Source organism: Grus americana, chromosome Z (assembly GCF_028858705.1).
Source record: "Grus americana isolate bGruAme1 chromosome Z, bGruAme1.mat, whole genome shotgun sequence".
NCBI lineage: Eukaryota > Metazoa > Chordata > Aves > Gruiformes > Gruidae > Grus > Grus americana.
Window position 1 is genome coordinate 77,048,422 of NC_072891.1, and position 22,000 is coordinate 77,070,421.

Sequence of the window (22,000 nt, forward strand, 5' to 3'; positions counted from 1 at the left end):
TAGAGTGATAAACCCTGCCCTTGATCTGCTGCCTGTGCTGCTTGCTGTTTAGGCAACCTAGATACTGTTGGTCATCTTTGCTGCAAGGATGCAGCAGGCTTACGCTCACCAAGCCAATACGTTTAATGAGTAGAAGGTTGGTTGTACCTGCACAGAGCTAGAATGTGCGCAGGTTTCCAAGTTTTGATGGTGTTAGTGTAAGCATCCCTGACAAGCTTCCTTTGGAGAAGGATCCAAGTTGGAAACACTGGGTGAGGATGCTTAAGGGAAAAGATAGAAAGAGCTTTTGGTAAGTTGTAAGCCTTTGAGATACATGCCTTCACAGAACTGAAGGTACCTGGTTCCTGAGCAGTGCAGCAGATACACGAACCTGCCTGCTGCTTTATCAGAATAGTTTCCACTTAAGATTTGGATAGTCTAGAAGAAAGCTGGGGTGTATGTATTTTTGCTGGCTAATTTGTATTGTTTCCTCTTCATGATAGATAAATAGGTTGTTAAGTGTAATGAACAAGACATATTTCACAGCCTCTTTCACATTGGGACCTGGGACTTGGTTAGGGCTTGCGATTGTTAGCGGAGTTCAAACATTATGTAATATTAAGTAGCTATTTATAGTAAGGATTGATTTTCTTCATAGTTTTTCCTTGTGATAAATAGCATTTTTTTTGTAATGCAAGTCCATAGTGTTGCACTCCCGTGTTTGTCCTGCCACACAGCACCTGGCATTGACACCTGTAAAACTTGCTAGTTTAGCTTTCGGTAGCAGTGCTGCCCTTTTGATTTCAATGGGCTGTACTCCCCTGGGAAAACATGACCAAAAATGTTTACAGCATCCGAGTCCTGCTTGGTCACATGTCTGTATGTGTATCTTTATATATCTATACATAGCTGGAAGGGATTATGACAGTCTTGCAGTGATCCATCTCTTCCCCAAGTAGCATGTTACTCTATTACGTCTAATTAGTGCTGAGCAAATTATTCACAAAGAATAATTTATCAGACAAATGTAGCTACTTTATCCACTGAGGGAATATCTTAAACCAGACTATGATTTTTCTGCTATTTATTAATTATTCAGCAGTCATCAACTTTTTTTTCACATTAACTGTGGATAGATCACTGAATTTTTGTAATTGATACATGCTGCTAGACAAATTTGCATGGATTATTTCTACGGGACTCTATACAATCTTTCAGCTCATTTTAGCAAATCATAAAGTCTGAATTCAAGGTTGCCTGAAAAAATATAAAAAATTCTTTCCACACGCATAGAGTAAAACTTTTCTTCTTTAAAATTCCTTTTTTTCAAACATAAAAAGAATCTTCTGCCATGAATTCCAAGCAGCTTCAATATGAGACATTATTCTACAAAAATGTGAACTCTCCCAAGTGTGGTGAAAGTAAACACACGACAATTGTTGACAGCATATTTCTGTAGTTTCCTTATGTGCGTCTACTTGAGTGTGCACCCAGCCCATTCTAAATACGAGATCCCCGAGGAGGAGCCTTCTCCCCGTGGCCGGCTCGGTGGCTCAGTCTTCCTGGTGGGACCGGAGGAGCCACCTCCTGAGCCCTGCTGCCATTTTAGCTACCCTCATGCCCAAATCGCGACCGACATGGGCTCTCGTCCTGCACGGAAACCCGCAGTTTTTGCGGAGTTTCCCTTCAAACGTGTTGATAGTTTGAACTCTGCCAACTGAGCCCGGAAAAGCCGAGGAGCTGGATTGCTTTTCTGGCGTTTCACCGCTGTTCGACACTGCCGTTAGCCCTGCAGCCGGGGGTCACCGTCAGGACCTCCCGATGGCAAGGCTGCGGCTCACGGCAGGGCGCGGGCGGCAGCGCCCGCCCGACCCGCCCGGGGGCTTCGGGAGACCCTGCCGCTTCGCCCGCCCGGCTGGCGACTACCGGCCCGCCCGGGCGGTGGCTGGCACCGGCCGCCCCCCCTTCCCCGCCTCCCCGCCGGGGGCGGTGCCTCCGCCCGCTGCAGCCCCGCCCGCTGTCGCCGCGCTGGGGCGGCCCCGCGCCTTCCGCTCGTGTCCCGGGGCAGGGGGCGGGTGGGCCGGGCAGCTCGGCGGCCGCCGCCGCGGGGCGGGGGAGGCAGGTGGCGAGGACGGTGCTTTGTAAAGAGGCGGGCGGTGGCGCGGGCAGGCGCTGCTCTCGCTCCTGCTGCTCCTCCTCCGCTGCCGCCCCCTTCTCCTTCTCGTAGCGCGGTGGCGGCGGGCAGGCTTCGTCCGCGGCCCCGTAGCTCCCTGCCGAGGCGGTGCGGCCTCCGCTCCCTTCTTCTCTTGGTCACTGTCCGGTCCCGGCGCGATGTCGGGCGGCGCGGCGGGCGCGCCCAAGCCTCTCCCGTCCTCCGGGCCCAAGTCGCTGCGGGAGATGCCGCATCCTTTGGCCACGTCCAGCAGCGAGGAGATGGGGCCGGCGCTCACCCCCAGCCCCGACCTGCTTCAGCCCCGCAGCATCGCCGACAAGGTACGGCCCGGGGGAGGGTGTGTGTGTGTGTGCGGCGTTTGGGAGGGGTCTTTGCTTTTGAAGGGGAGTATGGAGAGGAGGGAGTAGGGCTGTGTGTGCGTTCCCCCGCCACAGCCCCTTCCCCGGTTGTATCCCTGCCTCCCCGTGGGGAAATGAAGCCCTGGGCACTGCTGACATCCATTGCAAGAGCCTGGGGCTGCCCGGGTCGGGGGGGAGAAGGCACCCGGTGTGGGGGCTGCAGGCATCGTACCTGTCCGTGCGAGGGACCAGCTGGGACACCGGTGCTCCCACTCTGACCGGAGTGGGTGAGAGGCAAGATTTTACTGATTGTTTTCTTCCTGTGGCTCATACCCTCTACAGATGGGTCTGAATGCTTCTGGAGTTGCAGCAACTCCCGTGCTGGCTCCTTCCTGTAGCCTTCATGGGAAAGACTTGGAGCTGCTGTTTCCTCACCACTGAGCTTGCCATCAACTTGTCTGTGATTGTCCTCTCCAGAGCTGAGCTCCTGCTCGCTTCTTCACAGCGGTGTAATATGGAAAGGATGCTGTTGCAGGAGTATCTGTGGCTGCTTTCCCTTCCCCAGCTCTGGCATGTGTCCGCAGGACGCTGGCAGGCTTGGTAAAGTGTCTCACGTGTGTGTGGGCCTTGGATGTGATAATTCCTGAATGTGAAAGCAGTAGTGGTAGCACAGCTGATATGTTAACTACTCTTGCAAGGTTTTAGTGTTTCTGGGGGCAGACTTCCTGAAATGGTTAAGGTACGATTTCCTGGGAGCAAGGGTTGCAAGGGGTGAGATCACTTTGAAATTTTCTAAATAGCAGTTCTGGGCCAGCTGGTGTGTGCGCAAGGTGTCACAGAGCTGCTGGTGGCAAGAGGTGCTTCCTATGGTTGTTTTCCTGGGGAGTGTGGAGCTGCCTCTGGGCAGGACGGATCTACTAGCCTCTAAAGGCCGTGGGGCTGCCAGCAGTATCTGGTCCGATGCACTCCCATGCTCTAGGGGAATGAGTCAAGGTAGTCTGGCCTCTTCCATGTGTCACCTTCTGCAGCCCTGCAACTGTGCTGTACACATTCAGCACTTGTTCCTGCCCGTGTAAGGACTCCTCTTCTTGAACATTTGCCCGCTGTTGCTCGAGTGAGAAACCAGGCTTACCTTCCCTCTGGGAACATACACCTTCATCTAAGAAACTTGTTAAAGAGTTGATGGCCCTCTGAGAGAAGGGGGTACTTGAATACAGTGAGAGAAGGAATTGTGTTTTTTTGTCTGTGATAGATTGGATTTACTCACGTAACTAGGTTGCTGTCTGACAAACCTGTAGCAATAGGTATTGGCAGCTGCCTTCTGGGATCTTCTCACAGCTCAAGAGCGCAGTGGTGGTATTCACTCTGTTAGCACTGTCCATCCACACTGATGTATAGCTGGTGAGGAGCAGCTCACACCCTGTAACTTCTTTGCTCAGCTGTATTAAAGAGCTAAAAATTAGTTGACTATTTTCCCACCTCAGGAAAAACTTCAGCGAACAAACAGGTGTTCCTTACTTTAACGCAACGGTAAACTTCAACTGCTTGCACGGTAAACTTCAACTGCTTGCACCGTGTGTTGAGTAGTCTAGAGAGAGATAATGGTAAGTGGAGGTAAATAGGTAAAACTGCCTTTTAGGTGGTTAGTATGTCTCTTGGTCTTAATCTCTGGTGGTGGGTCATTAATCTCTTGAAAGGCTGGCTCGTTAATCAACTGACAATGTGTGGATAGTTCCAATAGCTGGGTAATGGAGGGAGGTCAGTATTCAAGTCTGACTTGGGCTTAAAGCTCTGCAGCTGTTCTTTATTGATTCTTGTATAGGAGCTGTGGTCATCTGCTCTCCGGTCCTTTCTGGAGAGTCTGGTGAAGTTTGGGTGGAAGTCTCCTGCTTCAAAGTGGCTCTGAGTCAAGTTCTGTAAGGGCCACTGTCCATTATCAGGCCTGTAGTAGGATGTCCCTCTGGCAGGGGGGTAGTGGCAATGGCTGACCCATCACCATGAACTGGATGACTTTTTCTGGGTTCTTCTTACCTGCTCTGAGCAAATACTTCCTAAACACTGCTGAAAGATAAAAGTACTTAAGACTGAAATCCTCTGAGAGGAGAAAGTGCACAAGTAAGGGAAGTTGCCTGTCTGTAAAGCAGTGCTTCAGTTTCCAAGGCCACAGATGTGCAGCCTGAAGTGGTTGAACCTCTGCCACCACTCCTCTGCATTCTTTAAAGCATGCTTTCCTTGCTTTTTTGGAGCCGCTGAGTAAGAACACTACTCCAGAGGAACCTGGAGGACAGGAACACTGCCTGTGTGTCTCCTGTTGGTTTTTGATTCAAACAAGGGAATAATCTAGTAGCTTAGACCCTGTTGAACTTTGAAGTCATAAACCTTTGGTTGCTGTTTAAGAACAGTGGCTAATGCTACTAGAGCACTAGATCATGGGAAAGGGAAGGAAAACCTGTGCTGCTCTCTGTGGCTTCCTTGGTTCTGAGGGCCTCTAAGTAGACTAGTCTCAAGTTTTCTGACTCTTACAACGAGGGCTGCAGAGCTTTCATTGTCTGAAATAGCTCTCAGCCTACAAGTCGGGATGAAGATGCTGTTTTAGGAGCCAGGAAATCTTGACGTCTGAGCAGCATCTAACCTCTTAAATGAAATGGACATTTCTGGCTAAGTACTTGGCTTTCCCAGTGATTCTGCAGCAAACATGAAACACTTGAGTTGTAGATTCTTGTCTCTGAAGCATTTCTGTATTGGCCAGATCTTTCCATAAAACATTCTGTTCCTCTGAAGCCTAATTACATAAAACATTGTTTGTCCTGATACCTGACCACCATCAGCTTTTTCAAGCTTATTCTCCCTTTATCCTTGCCTCCAAATAAGGAGATAGCTAAAGTTGAACCTAAGCAGTGTTTTTGACATCGGGTGAGAGGGAAACAATCCCTCAGATTGCATGGCAGGGTCTGTTGCAGAGTTAGTTGTAAAAATGAGGTCTTGCTCTCTTACAGAGCTTTTGGAAGGCATGCAAGGTAGTTGAGATCTGCTTTTCAGAGCAGATCCTCTGCAGAGGAAGGTTAAGACAAATGGGGAAGTGTCAGTGTGTATTTCTGGTTTTTTTTCCCTTAAAAATTAAAATAAGGAAGTTTTGCTTGCATGTGACTACTTGACTCCAGTTCACTAGTTTGTCACTTTCGATTGTGAATCTGCCCTGTGCACTAGGACAAACACTTTGACACTGGGGAGAAAAGGCATTATTAGTAGGTTACTGAGTTCAGAGCAGAGGTGAAAAGTAGATGTTATTCTGTGGAGGTGAAAAGTAGTAGTTGTACACAAATGGTTGTAGGAGCATGATAAGACTCAGGATGCAGCCCCACTGAGGCTGTGCAGGTTTAATAGCATGCTGCTAAGTGTCGGAAGTGCCAGGCTGTGCAGTATTGGAAAGAAAGTGCTCTGTATGGCTTACTCCTGCAGTCTTCTAGCTGTGATCCTTGTAGTCCCTCTAGACTTGTGTCATGAGACTATCTTCCTAACAGGGTGATTTGGCTGCTCTTGCTACGGTCTGCCTTGAGACTGGCAATTACCTGATAGGCTGGGAGTCAGGACTCTATCACTCCAAAAGCTTTAATATCCCACCTGTCCTAGGGCTCAGACTCCCTTGTCCTCTTACAGGCATCTCTGGCTACCTCACACTGTACTTGTGGCCAGCTACCTGTAGCCTGTTCAGCTTTTCTTCTTTGAAGATGCCCATGCTTTGTATTTGGCTCTGTTAAGACTAGACAGCTAAAGTGAGCTTCAGTGCTGTTTTACAGGTAGTATGTATATCAGGCACAGCTGATGTGGAATACCAGGCTTGTAGTGTATGCGTAGCTTGAATTTGCTAGTTCATGGGGATGGACATTGAAACTCCTACTGCAAACTTCTGTTTACCGACTGAAAACTATTGCTTGCCTGTGACCCCTTGCTTATCTGCTTCCAAGCTACCACCCTTGTGAACCCATAGGCCTATATTAGCACCTGATAAAGTATAAATACTTCGTATGTTTGTTAGAGTGCTGTTACTTGGCACTCATATTGTGGAAGGGAGCCTGGAAGTTCTCCAACAAAAAATGAGAGTCTGGAGCTCTACTTCCAGCCTCCTTGGTTGCTAGTTTATAATTATTGCTCTTAACTTTATCCACCCACAGATGAAACCAGTTTGCAGTATAATCTGAAAGTTTAAAATAGATCTGCCTGAGCTTCTACAAACCTCTTCCTTCTCTGGCTAAATGAGACCTGTTAGACCAGCACCATGTATTGTTCTTAAAGCAAGGTGGAGGTAAAGTCTCAGTCTTGGGAGACACTGAGGACTACAGAAAGTCGGGAACTGAAGTTGGTGAACTTGCGAAACAATGTCAGTATGGATGAGTTGATCTTAGTTCCAATCTGCAGGAATGGGAAACTGACAATCACAGAGAAGTTGAGGCTGGAAGGCACCTCTGGATGTCGTATAGTCCAACCCCTCGGTTCAGAGGAGGGTTAGCTAGAACAGGCTGCCTGGTACACTGTGAAATTGGTTTTTGAGTGTCTCTCTGTGTAACCTGTTTCCTGCATTCAGTCACCCTCAAAGTAAAATTTCTTTCTCATGTTTAAGTGAAACTTCCAGTATTTCAGTTTGTGCCCATTTTCTCTTGTTCTGTTGTTGTTGGATCCACTGAAAAGAGTCTGTCACCACCCCATCAGGTGCACCCTCTCACCAGGTATTTATCCATATTGGTAAGATCCTCTGAGCATTCTTCTCTCCAGATTGTTGGCCGCCTTTGCCATGAGGCATGTTGTTGGCTTATGGTCAACTTTTCCATTGGGATCTGGTGTGTGTGGTGTGGGTTGGTTTGTGGGTGGGTGGTTGGTTTTGTTGGGTGGTTTTTTTTCTTCTGCTGAGCTGCTTTTCAGTGAGTCAGCCCCCAGCACATACTGTTACACGGGATTATTCCTGCCATGTGCAGGACTTTGCATTTCCTCAAGTTGAATTTCATGAAGTACCTGTCAGTCCCTCTGAATGACATTACAACCATCTGATGTATCAAAGACTCCACTCAGTTCTGTATCCTTGGCACATTTGCTGAGGATGTAATGTCCCATCATTTAGGTTGTTAATGAAGGTGTTAAACAGTAATGGCCCTATTACTGTCTGCTGGTGTAGTCCACAGTGACTACTCTCCAGCTGGAATTTGTGGGATCACAACCCTTTGAGCCCAGCAATTCAGCCAGTTTTCAGTCCACTTTGCTGTACATCTGCCTAGCTTGTACATCATCAGCTTGTCTAGGAAGATATTATGGGAGACAGTGTTGAAAGCCCTCTTGAAGTTGAAATGAACCACATGAAAACTCTCTTCTTGCACACCAGGCCAATCATATCTTCATAGCAGATGTTGGGTTGGTTAAGCATGACTTCCCTTAAGCCCATGCTGCCTTCTCATCACCGTGTCCTCTGTGTATTTGGAAATGGTTTCCAGTATTTGCTCAATTGCCTTTCCAGGGATTGAGGTGAGGCTGACTGGCCTGTTGTTCCCTGTATCTGCCTTCCTGAAGACAGGAGTGACACTTGGTTTCTTCCAGTCCTCAGGAACCTCCCCTCATCACTGTAATAAGGATAAGATAATTGAAAGTGTCATTACAGTGGCATCATCCAGCTCCCTCAGCACTTGTGAGTCCATCTCATCATGGCTTATGTCTGTCCGGTTTATTGAAATGCTCCCTAACCTGGTCCTTCCCCACTGATGGTGAATTTGCCTTGTTCCAGACTTCCCCACAGGGCTCAGGGGCCTGGGATTCCTGAAGACTGGTCATCCCCATAAAGACTCAGGCAAAGAAAGCACTGAATACTTTGGTGTTATCTGTGTCCCTTGTCATCAGATGCTCTGCCCCATCAGGAATGCATTTTCCTTATTCTTTGTTTTGCTGCTGATGTACCTGTAGAGCCTTCCTTGTTGGCTGTTCCCATCCTCTGCCAGATGTGATTCAATCCCACTAAACCCATCCCTGCATGCTCAGATATTGTCTTTATAGTCCTCCTGGGTCAACTGTGCCTGCTACTGCCTTTTTTAGGCTTGCTTTTTATAGTTGAGTTTAGTCTGGAGCTCAATGTTCATTCATGCAGGTCTCCAGCCACCTTTGCTTGATTTCCTGCTCATTGGGATGGATCAGTATTGGGGCTGGAGAGGTGTTCCTTGAAAACTAACTTGTTCTCCTGGATGCCTCTCCAGGGCCACATGCCCTCTTCCTAGAAGATCCCTGAAGAGGCCAAAGTCTGCTCCCTGGAAGTCTGGTGGTGTGATCCTGCTGTTCGCTTTGCTCCATCCTCTCAGGATCACAAACTCCACCAGCTCATGGCTACTGTGGTCAAGGCAGCCCTCTACCTTCACATCCCTGACCAGTTCTTCCTCTTTGTAAGCATCTCCCCTCATCAGCTTATCAATCACCTCTGTCAGGCAGTTGTTATCAAGGCACTTCAGAAACCTTCTAGATGATGTCACCTCTGCTGTGTTGTCCCTCCAGCAAATATCATTGTGATTTAAGTTGCCTCTCAGGACCCGTGAATGAGGCTTCTTCCAGTAAATCCCTGTCCTTCTGCACAAGAAGTGCTTGAAGGACACAGGAATGTTGTTTTTCACCTAGGACAGCAGGATTGCTAGTTTGGTTGAACTGTCTCCTAACTGCTCCAGAATTTACCTATTTATGAAGCTGTTTTCCTGGCTTTTGGGAAATCCTGCGGTTCTCTTCCCCCAGTCACTGCGCTTAATGGGGAGATTACATTGCATAGTAAATGCATGTTAAATCACTGAAGCATGGTGGTACGAGCACTTGTCTGCCATGTGCTTCATAATTGGGCCATCAGCTCTCAAAGGCTGAGCTTAGTTGTCATCTTGTTTAAAGGAACTGCTGTCTTTTCTCCTGTTGCACTGTGTGCATGTGTGCATACTCTTTTCTAGTCTCGTAGTTAGAGGAACTGACTTAAACCTAGCATGGCTTTCATCTTGCCATCAGTGCTCTGGCCAAGCTGCTGGCTGAATCCAGTTTCCCATCTTTCAAATGGTGGTAACTAGAACTACTTTATCTATGTCATCTCAGACTCATTGTATCACTTGAATAGGGTAATACCATGGTACCTTACTGAAAAGATAGTGCTTGTGGGCTTTTTGCTTATAGCCACTCTGGTGTTTATGGTGTAAAAGCACATACGCATTGGTGTGCTTGCTGAGTTGCCTTTATTTACAGAAATAGGATTTATTGGTAAGGGTGCTTTAATGGTATCTTACAATGTAGGTGGTCAAGTACTGTTGTAAAACTGTACTCAGTGGTCTCTTTGATCCACAACTTCCCAGTACAGCGAGTTTCTCTGGAATTGGCAGTTCCCCTCTTTTCTGAACAAGATGAAGGATAGCTAGCACTTAACTTGGGACAAACAGTTGCATCAACATAACTATCTTAGTACCGTTACTTTTTTTATCTTTCCATCTGGTAAAATTGAACATAGCTTCTACTGTATAACAGTATTACTTTGTGGTTCTTATTTCAGCTTAATGGAGGGAGTGGTATACTTTGAGGTTGAATTCGGTGTTACACAGCTTTCATGATCTTTTCAACAGTATTGCTTCATACTTCATGAGACAGAGTATTGAAAACAGATATTCAAAACGTATGTAGAGGAACTGGGTTCTTCAGCCAGATTTCAGAATGGTGAATCTTGGCAATACTGTGTCAGCCATGGTGGAAAAAGTTAAGCTTTGTGGTTGGAAAGAATCCTCTGGCATGCCTGTGCTGGAATGCCTCAAGCCTACCTGAGTTGCTGGATGCTCTCTGAGCTCTTTTGTGGGGGAAAAGAGATAACCAGATAGGTTAAGAAACTCTTTTTATGGCTGTGTGGGCACTTCATTCTCTTATTGGTGCCTCAGTGGTTTGTGGTAAGCCTCAAGCAGCATGTCCCTGTAATTAATGATGGGAGGGGCAGAGGATAAAGGCTGAGGCTTTCCTATTGACACACTGTGATCTGGGAGACATCAGTTCCTAGATTAACCTGTAAACTATTGTCCTGATCTAGCATTGTGGGCTACTCTTGTGGTATCTCAAACAGGTTGTCTGGCTGTCACAGTAGCCATTCTCTTCCTTATCTGACTGCAGAGGCTGGTTTCTGTAAAGTAGGTCGGGAGAGAAGATGGGAGCTCTTATGGTGTGGTGAGACTTAACTCAGTTCTGCTATGTGAAAACCTACTTGCAACACCTAGCCTGCATCTTTGAGATTGTAACTTGCATCTGATTTCAGTCTGCAGAAGACAGTACACCAATTAAAAATGGCATTTGATCTTGTGTATTTCTCAGAAGTAACTTCACTGAGGCTTGTTCTCTGCTGACCTTGAGCAAGATCTTAAATGCTGAGCTGTACTGACTCTTTAAGCTGTGGCTGACTTGACTGCCACAGCCGGGTTTGCAGTGCAGCTGAGACCCCAAGCTCTTGTAGCAGGGGAAAACTACTCCCATCACTTGGATGAAATGGGGCAGAAAGCTCCAAACTCCACCTTGGAGGTGGTAGCAGCTGCAACCCTGAGCTAAAGCTGAGTGAATTTACTCTTAGTAAGATTTTATTTGTAGTAAATTCTCAAAAAACCTGTGGGGGACCTGTTTCTCTCCTGGTTACTAATGGCAATAACTGACAGCAAGGTAGCTATTAGCAATACTGCAATGACCAATTGATGATGAAAAACAAATCCAGTGAGCTGCAATGCTTAATGAATTAGCATTCCCAATGCCAGTCCAACTTAAATGGTTTATTGACAGATGAATTTATGGCACGTGTTTTATTTTCTAAATTGGGGGGGAGGGGGGCAGAAGGAGGTGTTGCCTTCAGCTGTAAGTGATGCTATAATGCCAAAACTGTTGATTCTCAACCAAATATTTCACATAAATCACAAAGTATCTATCTGAATAAGTGTGTAGGTGACGCAGGTTAGTGGAACTAGCTGAAATTGTTCTGAAAATAAAGGCAATAATCCAAAATTCATATAACAGGCAAGGAAAGAGCTCAGCCAAGATCTGTAGTGTCATCTTCAAAGCATAAAGTCCTTTGGAGAACGTCACTGTCTTACAGCCACATTCAGAGCTTCTACACTGCTGCTTCTATGAAGCAATAAGCAGTAGGTGACAGATTACTCTGGGAGTGAAACTGGTGGTGTCTCTAACCCCTAAAGATGGGCTTTTGCTGGACTCAAGTTTGCGGTTTTATGTATCTTAGGTTGAAGAGAACCATACCAGTGTGTGGGAGCAAAGGCATCACAAAAATGCATAGTACTCTATTCTCTAGGAGAATGAACAAAATGTCAATAGCAACTGGCTTTACTTTCTTCTAGATTATGCCCTCAGATTAAGGAGTGCAGACTCTACTGTTAGGATGACAATCTATCTGCCTATCTTGGAAAATAATAGTTGCAGTGGTCTGTAGTGTTGTCAGTGATGGGATGGCTTACTGAAGCACGTACTTTAATCCTGATTCTTAGTCTGTGCTCTAATCTCAAACTGTAAGTCTGAAAAACCCCCAAAACAACCTCTTTTAAACCACCCTAACTCTGCATATCTGATGAGAGTAGCTAGTAGCCTCTCAAAGCCAAATACTAGCAAGGGGTGAAGCTTCCCTCTGTCACATCTACCAGGAGAGCTGTTACAATGCTGGTTCGGTGCCCTGTTCTCATGGGAAAGTGTTGCCTTACACTGCTTGAATGGAACTTGCTGTACTTCCGAAGGGCCTCCTAGGGTATAAAAACACCTGTCTTAAAGTCTATCTGCATAGTTGGCCTCACTTTTCCAGTGAGCTTGAATGATGGGATATGTTCCTTGAAAGGAATATGCTGCAGTGCAGGTGTTGTTCAAGGGCAGAGAAGCCTCTTCCCCCCCCACTGCTGCAGCTGGTGTTAGCAACAGCTACTTGCGACTGGTTCAGTGGTGAAAGTGCTGCCATGTGGGAATAAGTGATAGACTATCCCAGACAATACTGATTCTCATGCTTATCTGGGTACAACTGGCACCTTTGCTGTAGCTTTTTAGATGCTATTATAAGGCAAATTGTAAGTGAAAATCTTGGATACTGCCAAGACGAAGCTGTGCTTTGGATTGTCGCCAAGAAAACCCCTGGAAAACTTTAATCCACACTGTTTATTGCCAGTCATCAGCCTGGCCTCTTCAGGATTGGTATGTTGACTTTCAGTGTGCTGACTAGCTTGCTCCTGATCAGTATACTTCACTCGAAGCCAAGTGTGCCAAACACCTATATGTGTTGCAGTGGCAGCCTAGGCCATATAAATAAACAGTGTTTCTATAGATGGATTAGTCTGTAGATCTCATGCTTTGTTTCTTCCCTCTATCAGTCTCTACAGATACTTTTCATACTGTGAGGAAATACTACATGACTGCTTTTCCTCACTTGCTCCCCTTAAAGCAGGGAGTGAAGTGGTCATACTGTGTGGATTTTGTTTTGGATTTTTTTTTCTTCCAACAGATACGCACTTTGTTTACTCTGCCCCTCTGGGAGCAAATGCCTTTCTGCTGGAAAATGTTTCATTTGTCAGCAAACGTGGTGGAGGGCTATCCCTTAAATCGCACCTGCGTAAACTAACTCTGAGAGCTCCTTCAAGAGCACGCTCCTCAAGCTCTTCTGGGGTTTGAGATGAAAACATCAGTTCTCCCTTTGAACATCTCTGCCTTCTTTACTTGCACAGTGATGTCTCGTCAGTCTGCCTTGCTGTTACGAAATCCCTCCAATCTTGTGTGGGGAAATGCTAATGCAACTCATCTAAAACAGTGAGCATGAAGAAACCCACATAGTAACGCAATACGGAGGTGTATTCTTGCTGGTTTAAATGAAGTGTTTGCCAGGATACTACAGTGCTTTTCAGCCCTCTGTCATCTCTTTTCTTCCTGTTTCTTCTTGCTGCTTCTTCCTGGTCCTTTGAATCTGCTGACATTTAAAAAATAGTACTATTTGCTCTCAAAAACATCTCAGCCAAATTGGTACTTTGATGACAGTAGATACCTGGATAACTGTTGATGCAGTAAACTTACTTCTAGATCATGAACAGGAAAAAACCTGCTGCATAGTATGTCTGCAGAGCTTTAACACAAAGCTGTATGTTTCTAGGAGAAAGCAGTTTAGTTTGGACAAGCTTAACAAACTGTTCCATCTGTAATCAGATATAAATCTGGCTTCTTGGATTGGGAATGATTCCTAGTCATATGCTGGATTCAAGTTTTCCTGCTCGTGGTCTGAATCCTGGCTGCTGCTTTGCTATTTAGAAGGTCAGAGCTCAGGTTCTGAAAATGAAGCTTTAAACAAAACACTGGGTGTGTTAAGCTTGTTCATTAACAAGGTGCTCTTTGGCATGTTAAGATGAGTTATGATGTTCCTGTGCACGCAGACGCAGAACCCTTCTGATAATAATTCAAGTCTTGTAACAAACAATACTCTTGAAACAATCCCCTTGCAGATAGACATGGAACTTAACAGAGCTAGAGGAGAGTAACTGGAGACGTGACTCAAAAGGCCCACATTTTGCTAAATGTTTCTGAAGAGGGCTAGCTTCTGCCATTTGTGGAGATCTTTGAGCTCTGAAGATCGTGGAGCTGGTGCCTGTTGCCTTCTACTGAGAACTGCGGAAGGAAGAGAGAACCTTTAGTTCTCCTACAGGATGCAAATCCAAGGCTGCCCGAATGTTAAACTTCCTTGCTTTCCTTCAGGTCACAATCACTTTTCTACCACTTCCTACAGCTGAAACATAAATGAACTGATCTTGCTGGACAGTTGCCAGACTGACTTTTTGCTTAGGAAGATAGATAAAGCTTTCTGCAAGGACTTTAGTGTTTTGTAAACAGATGTAGAAGCTAACTTTGGATCTGGGACCATTTCTTCCAAGAGAACGGTTCATCCTGTGGATGTTTTAAAATACCTCTTTGCGTTTAAAATACCTTGCCACAGCAAGGGAGCTCTAAGTGTCCAGTTACTCCTTGCACTTTTCCTTCCTATTCAAAGGATATGGGGAAGGACATGTCAGGTTAGTGAGAGTTAGTAAGACAAAAATATGTCTTACATTTTGCCTAATTAATGTCTGCTCCAAATAACCCATTTCATCTGCCAAATGCCTGGCCCCCAAAGCCTTTTGACATTTTGTGCACAAAGTAGCACAGTAACATGGTATATTACTAATATTGAAGGACTTGTATCGACTGCTGTAAAGCATCTGTGAGATGCCACTCATGATCCTCATTTTTAGAGTGTAACCTGAACCACATTTAGCTTTAGTGTGATATTGCACAGTTCCCTTTCCAGACTAGGAAAAGAGGCCACCCTCTTAAGGACTCTGTGAGAAGACAGACATGTAGCCAGACTGTATGAACAGATGGTCTGGTGTGGTACTTGACACCTCCTTGTGACACCCCCCTTTGCCCCTGTGCACAGAGCTGTATTGTAGTGAATCCCTGAAGACTTCAGCAACAGAGGTAGGAGATGGCTTATTGCTCTTGCTGAAAATCCTGTTTGCAGAAAACGCTTCTATGCCCACATTCTTGCTCTGGTTAGCTTAACTGTGATGATTTATGGGAAAACAAACCACAAAGTAAAATAATCCATCCTATAAAACTTGGCTGTTAGCCTCAGGGAAGAGGTGGGAATCCCATGACCTGCATGAGAAGCCTTGGAAAGTGCTTATGTCAATCCTGTAGTGTCTCTGTGAAGCTTGTTCCAGTGTTTCTCTGTCCAACCATAGTGCAAAGAAACACTATTTCAAGTGTGATACCAACCTGGTCTTGAGTGGTACCAAATTCCATGCTGTTATGATCAGCTGCTGCATCTGAAATTCTTTTTTTTTTTTTTTTAATTTTTTTCAGTGATACTAAGCAGCCTGTCTCCAGGCAACTCTGACCTACAGAGCAGAAACACTAGTTCGAGTGATGAACTCCAGAACAAAGTCATCAGACACACAGCTTGGCAGCATGCTGTACTGTGACACCTATTTAAAATATCCTGAGAGCAAATTGATTGAGTCTTTATTTAGCGGCTTTTTGGTTAGATGAGCAGAATACCAGTGGCACTGCTGGAACTGTAGACGTGAGGCTTGGACCAGGTGTGGTATGCATGCACCATTAAAGTTAGGGGCTTTCTGCCCAACACTGCAGGGCCCACAGACTACCCTCCAGGAATGGGAACTAAAAATCTGGGCTTATTTCCTCAACACACAGCACTGTCCCTCTTCTGCTGACACATTTCCAGGTAAGAGAAAGAAGAACTTCTTCTGCTTTGAGCTTAGTCTGTATTGCTCTTAAAATAGCCTCAACCTTGCAGTCTGATTCTAGATGATTGATAAGAGTGGAAAATGCTGACCAGTTCTGAGGGTATAATCTTATTCCTTGTGAGTATACCCACACAGACTGTACTCTCCTTCCCGTTACTGGAGAAGTATGTCAGGAGTTGGTGTGTGTGTAACCACTTACCCTTTCCAAGGAGGGTAGGCCCAGCCTTAGAAGTTGATTGTCACAGTTCTTGTCAAAATACAACTTAGCACTGTCTTGTTTGTGGATCAGTGTAGAAAAGTGTTACTTGCTCCTGGGAATGAATAGGGTTTTTGGAGTTTAACTGTGGTTTTTCTTTTTTTTTTTTTTTTTTTTTAAACCTTGTAGAGCAATACTGCTGCCTTATCCTCCCACCTCTACTGTGTCCAGAGCATTCCCCCTTCTTTGCAGTCTGGATCCCCCACTTTGGTCACTCTTGCCTTAAAGTAGCTGCCCAAAGACAGTGCAAGAGCAGGGGACATGCAGTATCTCATATCTACCTCAGATACGTGTGGGGAAACAAAGGTGACCTGTAGTAAGTAAAGTATGATGCTGATGTCTGGTAGAGAATGGAGCTGAACATATATAAAGGGGAAGCAAAAACCTGTTCTTCCCTTGTACTCCATCTGAAGAGAAGGTATTTGTCTGTGGTTGGTATTGGATAATGGTCTTGTGCAGACTGAAATTTCACTATACAAATGCTCAGCAGGATCTAATAGGATACTATGCTGTCAGTGACAGATGAACTGTTCCCCATGGACTGGAGGATGGAAAGGTGCTTTCTCTTTCTATGCAGAGCTGACCTGTACAGGCTGATGGCAGAGAACTCTATAAACAAAAAATACCTGCTTTCAAAACTTGCTGGGATGAGAGAATTAGTGCTATAAGCAGGTCTGTGAAAGCCAAGTTAATGCGAACTTTTAGGTGTTCTTAGGAATATTTACATCTAAACAATTTTAGTTTTCCAGTCACCAGCAGCAATTCTGCTATGAGTTATTGTCATGTACTGCAAGTATGAAGGTAAGACTGTTCCAAAAACCAGCTGCAATTGTTGTGTGGAATCACTGTCCCCTCAATATGACTGTATCTGTGGTTGTGTCTCTCTGGAAATGGATGGCAAAAAGCAATGTAAGATCTTGAAACACCGAGAAAGGTGCAGAACTCTGAATTTCAGAAGTGAAGCAGTGAGACTCTAGGAGTGGTATAGGCCTGCCTGTAAGGTCCTTGAGTTAGGCAGGGATATTTGGGATTAAGTGCAGCACTTGCCTCTAAACAGCAACATTTCTAAATGTCTGTTACTGTTACCTAATACTTGTTGAATGAGAGCAATGTGCTTGCAACACCAGGTGGTTGCAGGCTAACTGTCTCCAGAGATGAGTTTATCTGGTCGGAAGACCTAGCTGAACCACCTCTCCCGCTTCCTTCATGGAAGCTTAGATAGCCAAGCTATCTGGTTAAGCCGTATGCTTGCTAAGGCAGGATAGGTGAAAATTAACATTGAGTTTGTAGAAGCTGCAGTATTGACTAGCTGCACTTAACAGGAGACTGCATGATCTTCACTTGACAATAAGCCAATACTGCAGAATTTTAAACCCATTTTTAATCTTCCAGGGCTGAATCCTGGATGCTTTCTCTGGTGTGTACTGCTCCACTGGGGGAGGCTGCCATCCAGAAGACTGAATACCAAGCTCTTGAGGTTTTACTTTATGTGGATCCAAGCTGCTCTGTCAATCTAGAGTCTTGGAAAATCTCCTGGGAGAGTGAAGGAGGGAGAGAATGAGATCAGCTGGAAACTTCCCAGCTCATTTTACAATTCACATGCATACTTCAAGTTTATAAAATTCAGCTGAATTCTAAACTTGGATGAAGTGAACTTCTTGATAGATTTAGTATCTGTTTCTGGGCAGGGTAACTAGTCAAGGTGTTTGGGCTGCATAACACAACGAAAGAATGTGAAGCTGCTCCCTTACCAGATAGCAGCCTGCGTAGTTGGCAGGGCACATGCATTTCCAACACAGGCAGTTAGTTCCTACTTGCTCTGCACTGTAGGAAACCAAACGTGGTGCTAGAGTCATCTGATCTCATGTACCCATAAATTTGGATGTCTTGAGGAATCCTACAAATTCCATACGAATGTGTGAAGAGTCTGCCTGTAGGCGATTGTACAGCTGTGCACAAATCCTAGTGCTTAACCAGTACATCATGAACCTGAAGGTCTGAATGTCATACTGTTTCTACTGTAAGTTGTGATCCAGGCCTTGCTAGACCTTCATCTGACCTGCTTCAGCAGGTGACAAAGTTATGAGACTGGCCTGAGGAGGTGAGGGACAGAGACTAAGGATCTTTGCTTTAGAAAAGCATTGAAACTTGAGGAAGTCTTCATGAATAGTCTGCAAGACTTCAAGAATGTCTTGACAGAACCTGTCCTCCATTCCATCTGCCTGGCTGCCAGAAGCAGCCTCCCCTTCTCCCCACTGTGGGCCTGCTCAGATTCATGGCAGGCTGACTGTACTATGACTAACAGGTGCTGTGACAAAAAGGCTTTATTTTTCTGTGAAGAGCTCTGTAAGCAGTAGGTAGCTGCTGGGACTTGGACTGTGCTGATCTCTGATAATGCAGTTATGTACTTAACACAGTGGATGAGTAGCTACTGGGTGCACTAAAGGTGATGCATGAGTCCCTGGCACTGAAGCCAGACTCTTTGTTATATAAAACAATTAATACCTAGTCAGTATTTCAAATGCTTGTGGGTGTGATAACTACACCGACAGGTAGAAATGCAGATGGCTGCAGATCTCCTTTCTTGCTAGGCTCTGCAGGACATACTCCTCTTTCTGTGGTAAAAGCAGACTAGAACAGATGATGCAGTCTTGCTTCCCTAAATGCAAAAAATCCTCCAAGTCCAATGGAAGAAAGCCAGTGCCAATTAACATGATGAGGAGGTGCTCTGCTGAAAGGATTACAGCCTGAGACAACTTAAATTGGTAGGCCATCTGCTGTGACACTTCAAAGCCTACCTCTTTCTAGCAAAGGCACAAGACTTCAGCAAACTGATGCTGCCTACTGTTAAACGAAGGTTCAGCAGTCATAAGCATTGTTCCTTGTGCAGTTAGTTAAGAGGCTCTACCCATTAAGGACCAATAGTTAGCTTCTAACTTGGCCTTCAGCTGCAGAACACTGGCAAAGTAGCAGGGCATGATGCCACGGGAGGCTTCTGCCATCGCAGATGAGGCAGTATAGCGCAGTAGTACTTCCAGTGTACACATCCTTTGTCCTTTTCCCCCACCACAGCTAGCAGCCCTCCTGTTCCTAACCAGAGTTGGTCTAGAAGCTTTACTTTATCTAGATCTGGGGTGTTTCATCCATGGCTGAAATCAAGTAAAACTATCACAGCCTTGATTTTAAGATCTGAGACACTCCACAGGACCCATGACTGCAAGAATGCACTCAAGTAGATTGGAGTGGATTCCATCCTTCACAAACCTCTGCCCTGCTTAAAAGGTGCAAGACATGGTAGTATGATACTGTTATCTCCCAACACAATTGGTGAGGAAAGCCACTAATTTTATGCAAGTGGCTGCAAGCCCCATCTCTGGTCCTTCCTCCAGTTGTTCTGACATGTTGATGCAGATTTTTCATATTTTAAGCATTATATTCTCTAAGCTCTCTTTTTGGAAGAGTTTTGTTACAGGCTTTTGAGATCTCCTGTGCAACCAGGCTGAAGCTGTTTCCACAAGTTAATTCATTTCCATACTGGAAGCTTAGAATTTCACTGGCTGTGGTTCTGGCACAACTTGTCTTATACTAATGTTTATTGCACATGGGCAATGAAGAGCTGTCTTTTCCTTTTGGAAACAGGAACAGATTTCTCTACAGCTATTGCAGTGTCCCAGGGTTTGCTTTGCTCTTTACTGTGCTCAGCCAAATTCTCGTGTCTAGCTGAACTGTAGATTTTTGTGAAGCCATCTCCTGTTGCTATCTTATCCTGTCTTCTGCTTATTTTGTTTGTGTAACTCCAACAGAACTCTTTATCTGCAGGGTTATTGTAGCATTGCTTCTTCCTGTTGTACATGCTCCTGCTACGTTGAGTCTGAGCCAGATACTTGTATAGTTCAAAGTCTCTACCTCATGGCTGAGCTGATGAGCTGTGCCATGCTCATCTCGCTCTTTTGCCCTCAAAAGAGAGTATTTGAGTGCCTACCTTCCAATTCTTGCTCACTTGCCAGTTAAATCTGAAATATCTCATCTTCTGAGCATTAGCTGGGAGAATGCATCTAATCTCTCTGTTAGCAGACAATAGTTTAGATCACTCCTTTTCTAAAATGTCTAGGCTGAGGCATTATTCTCCCTACTTTATAAGGCAGTTGTCAAGGTGAAAAGCAATGCTACCATGGTTCTGCAGGACTGCAACAGGCAGAGGGGCTGTCTATAAAATCCCAGTACTCCCATAATGGGTTTGTGACAAAGACTGGTAGGAACTTAGCCCTGTTCTTAGCCATTGTCAAAGGCAGGCCTTTGTAAATAGCTTTAACTTGAAGGTCTTTCCTGTAATTCTGAACCCTTGAACAAAGGAAGACTTCTTTTGAAGATAGGGACTACCTTTGTCCACCTGGAACATAAATCACAATTGCATAAGGAATATGGATGGACAAAGAGAATCTTACCTAAACAGGATTGCTTTGCTAAGGTAACACATTTCATTTAGCCACTTAAAGACCGTGTGAAGCTAGGGCTAAGCAGTAATTCTAGAACTAAAACACTTCTTGTTAATGTGCTGCTTAGTTGTTGTGACATTTCTCTGTCCAGCAACCAGAAGAACCTTTGCCCTTACAAGGGTAACACTCTGTGGATAAACCTATTCTTGTGCTACTAGTCAAACAAACAAACAACTCTCCTCTCTGCTCTGAAAAGAAGAGCCATGGATCTTCAGGACTTTCTAATACTGTTATCAGATGTTCCTACATATTGTATAACTTGTCACATGCTTTCAGCTCCCTCTTCTACAAAACCAGAGCAGAGAACACATGTGAAGTTGTGATGTTTATGCAAAGTGGAGTAAACACTAGCTGTATGGAGTAACTGTTCTATATCAAAGTCTGAGACTTGGAGGTGTGGGAATGTACCAAGTTGGCTACAAAGTTTTATTGTTGGTTCCCCCCTACCTGTGCTGCTGAGTCAGTTTCAAGGAATTACAGACTTCCCAAACTCTTGTGGGTGCCTTCCTAAAATAGCCACTTGATGGTTCTTTTAGCCTCTGTCTTCCCTAGGCACTGGATGATACTCTTGGAGTTGGGAGGATGGGAATGAGGACCTCTCAAGCAAAATAGTGTTTTCATTGGCCTTACGGCTCTAAAAGGGAGATGTGCATAGACACTGGTGTGGGAGTGTATGATCTGTGACTGTCCTGTAGTGCAGTGCTGGCAATTAGTATCTTAACTGCTGTCAACATATTTGGAAGTTAATGTACTGGATGGGAAGCCTCCGATTCAAGTTTGCCCTCCTTCCTCTGCTATAAGAGTGTGCAGAGAGGAAGGCTGACTGCATTCCAGTCGACTGAACTATTGCCATTTTGCCTGAAGCCTGTCTTACAAGCAGGTATCTTGATTTGCCTAGCTGTTTTGTTTTCAGAGTCTAAGTTGGTTCAGTCTCACCAGGAACTGTTGTTTCAGCAATGCTTCTACTTCCTCATGAATGGAAAACAGGTTGCACCATACTAAGAGGAGGTATGGTGGTAATGTGCTTTCTCTTCAACTTGTGGAACAGTAGAACAACCAAATATTCAAAGCCCAGACCTTAGAGGATTGTCCAGATGTCCTGGAAAGGGTGATCCCTGGAGCTGCTGAAATAAATTGCCCTTGTAATATATCAGCGAATCTTGTCAATGGCATCTGTGGGAATACTGTGCTTTGTAGTGAATCTGTTCACTTATTAAAAACTGGCTTGGTTTTTTTTCCTCTCCAATACAGGATCTCAGTCTACCCAATGGCACACCTGTGGACACTTCTAGCCCAGCCTCCTCCTCGTCTCTCCTCAACAGACTGCAGCTGGATGATGATTTGGATGGGGAAACCAGAGACCTCTTTGTTACTGTTGATGATCCCAAAAAACATGTGTGCACAATGGAGACCTATATTACATACAGGGTTACAACAAAGGTACAAAGCAACGTTCACCTTTC

The 22,000-nt window shown here is 45.2% G+C and overlaps 1 protein-coding gene across 1 annotated transcript in view; it reads left to right on the forward strand.

The window, feature by feature from the left end:
• The first annotated feature begins 2,031 nt into the window (after positions 1–2,031).
• SNX30 (sorting nexin family member 30) overlaps positions 2,032–22,000 on the forward strand; it is a 49,177-nt gene continuing 29,208 nt past the window's right edge. The window contains exons 1-2 of the mRNA XM_054810150.1: positions 2,032–2,472; positions 21,789–21,977. Of these exons, the coding sequence (XP_054666125.1) occupies positions 2,311–2,472; positions 21,789–21,977 (351 nt within the window). The 5' untranslated portion in view covers positions 2,032–2,310. The remainder of the gene's footprint in view (positions 2,473–21,788; positions 21,978–22,000) is intronic.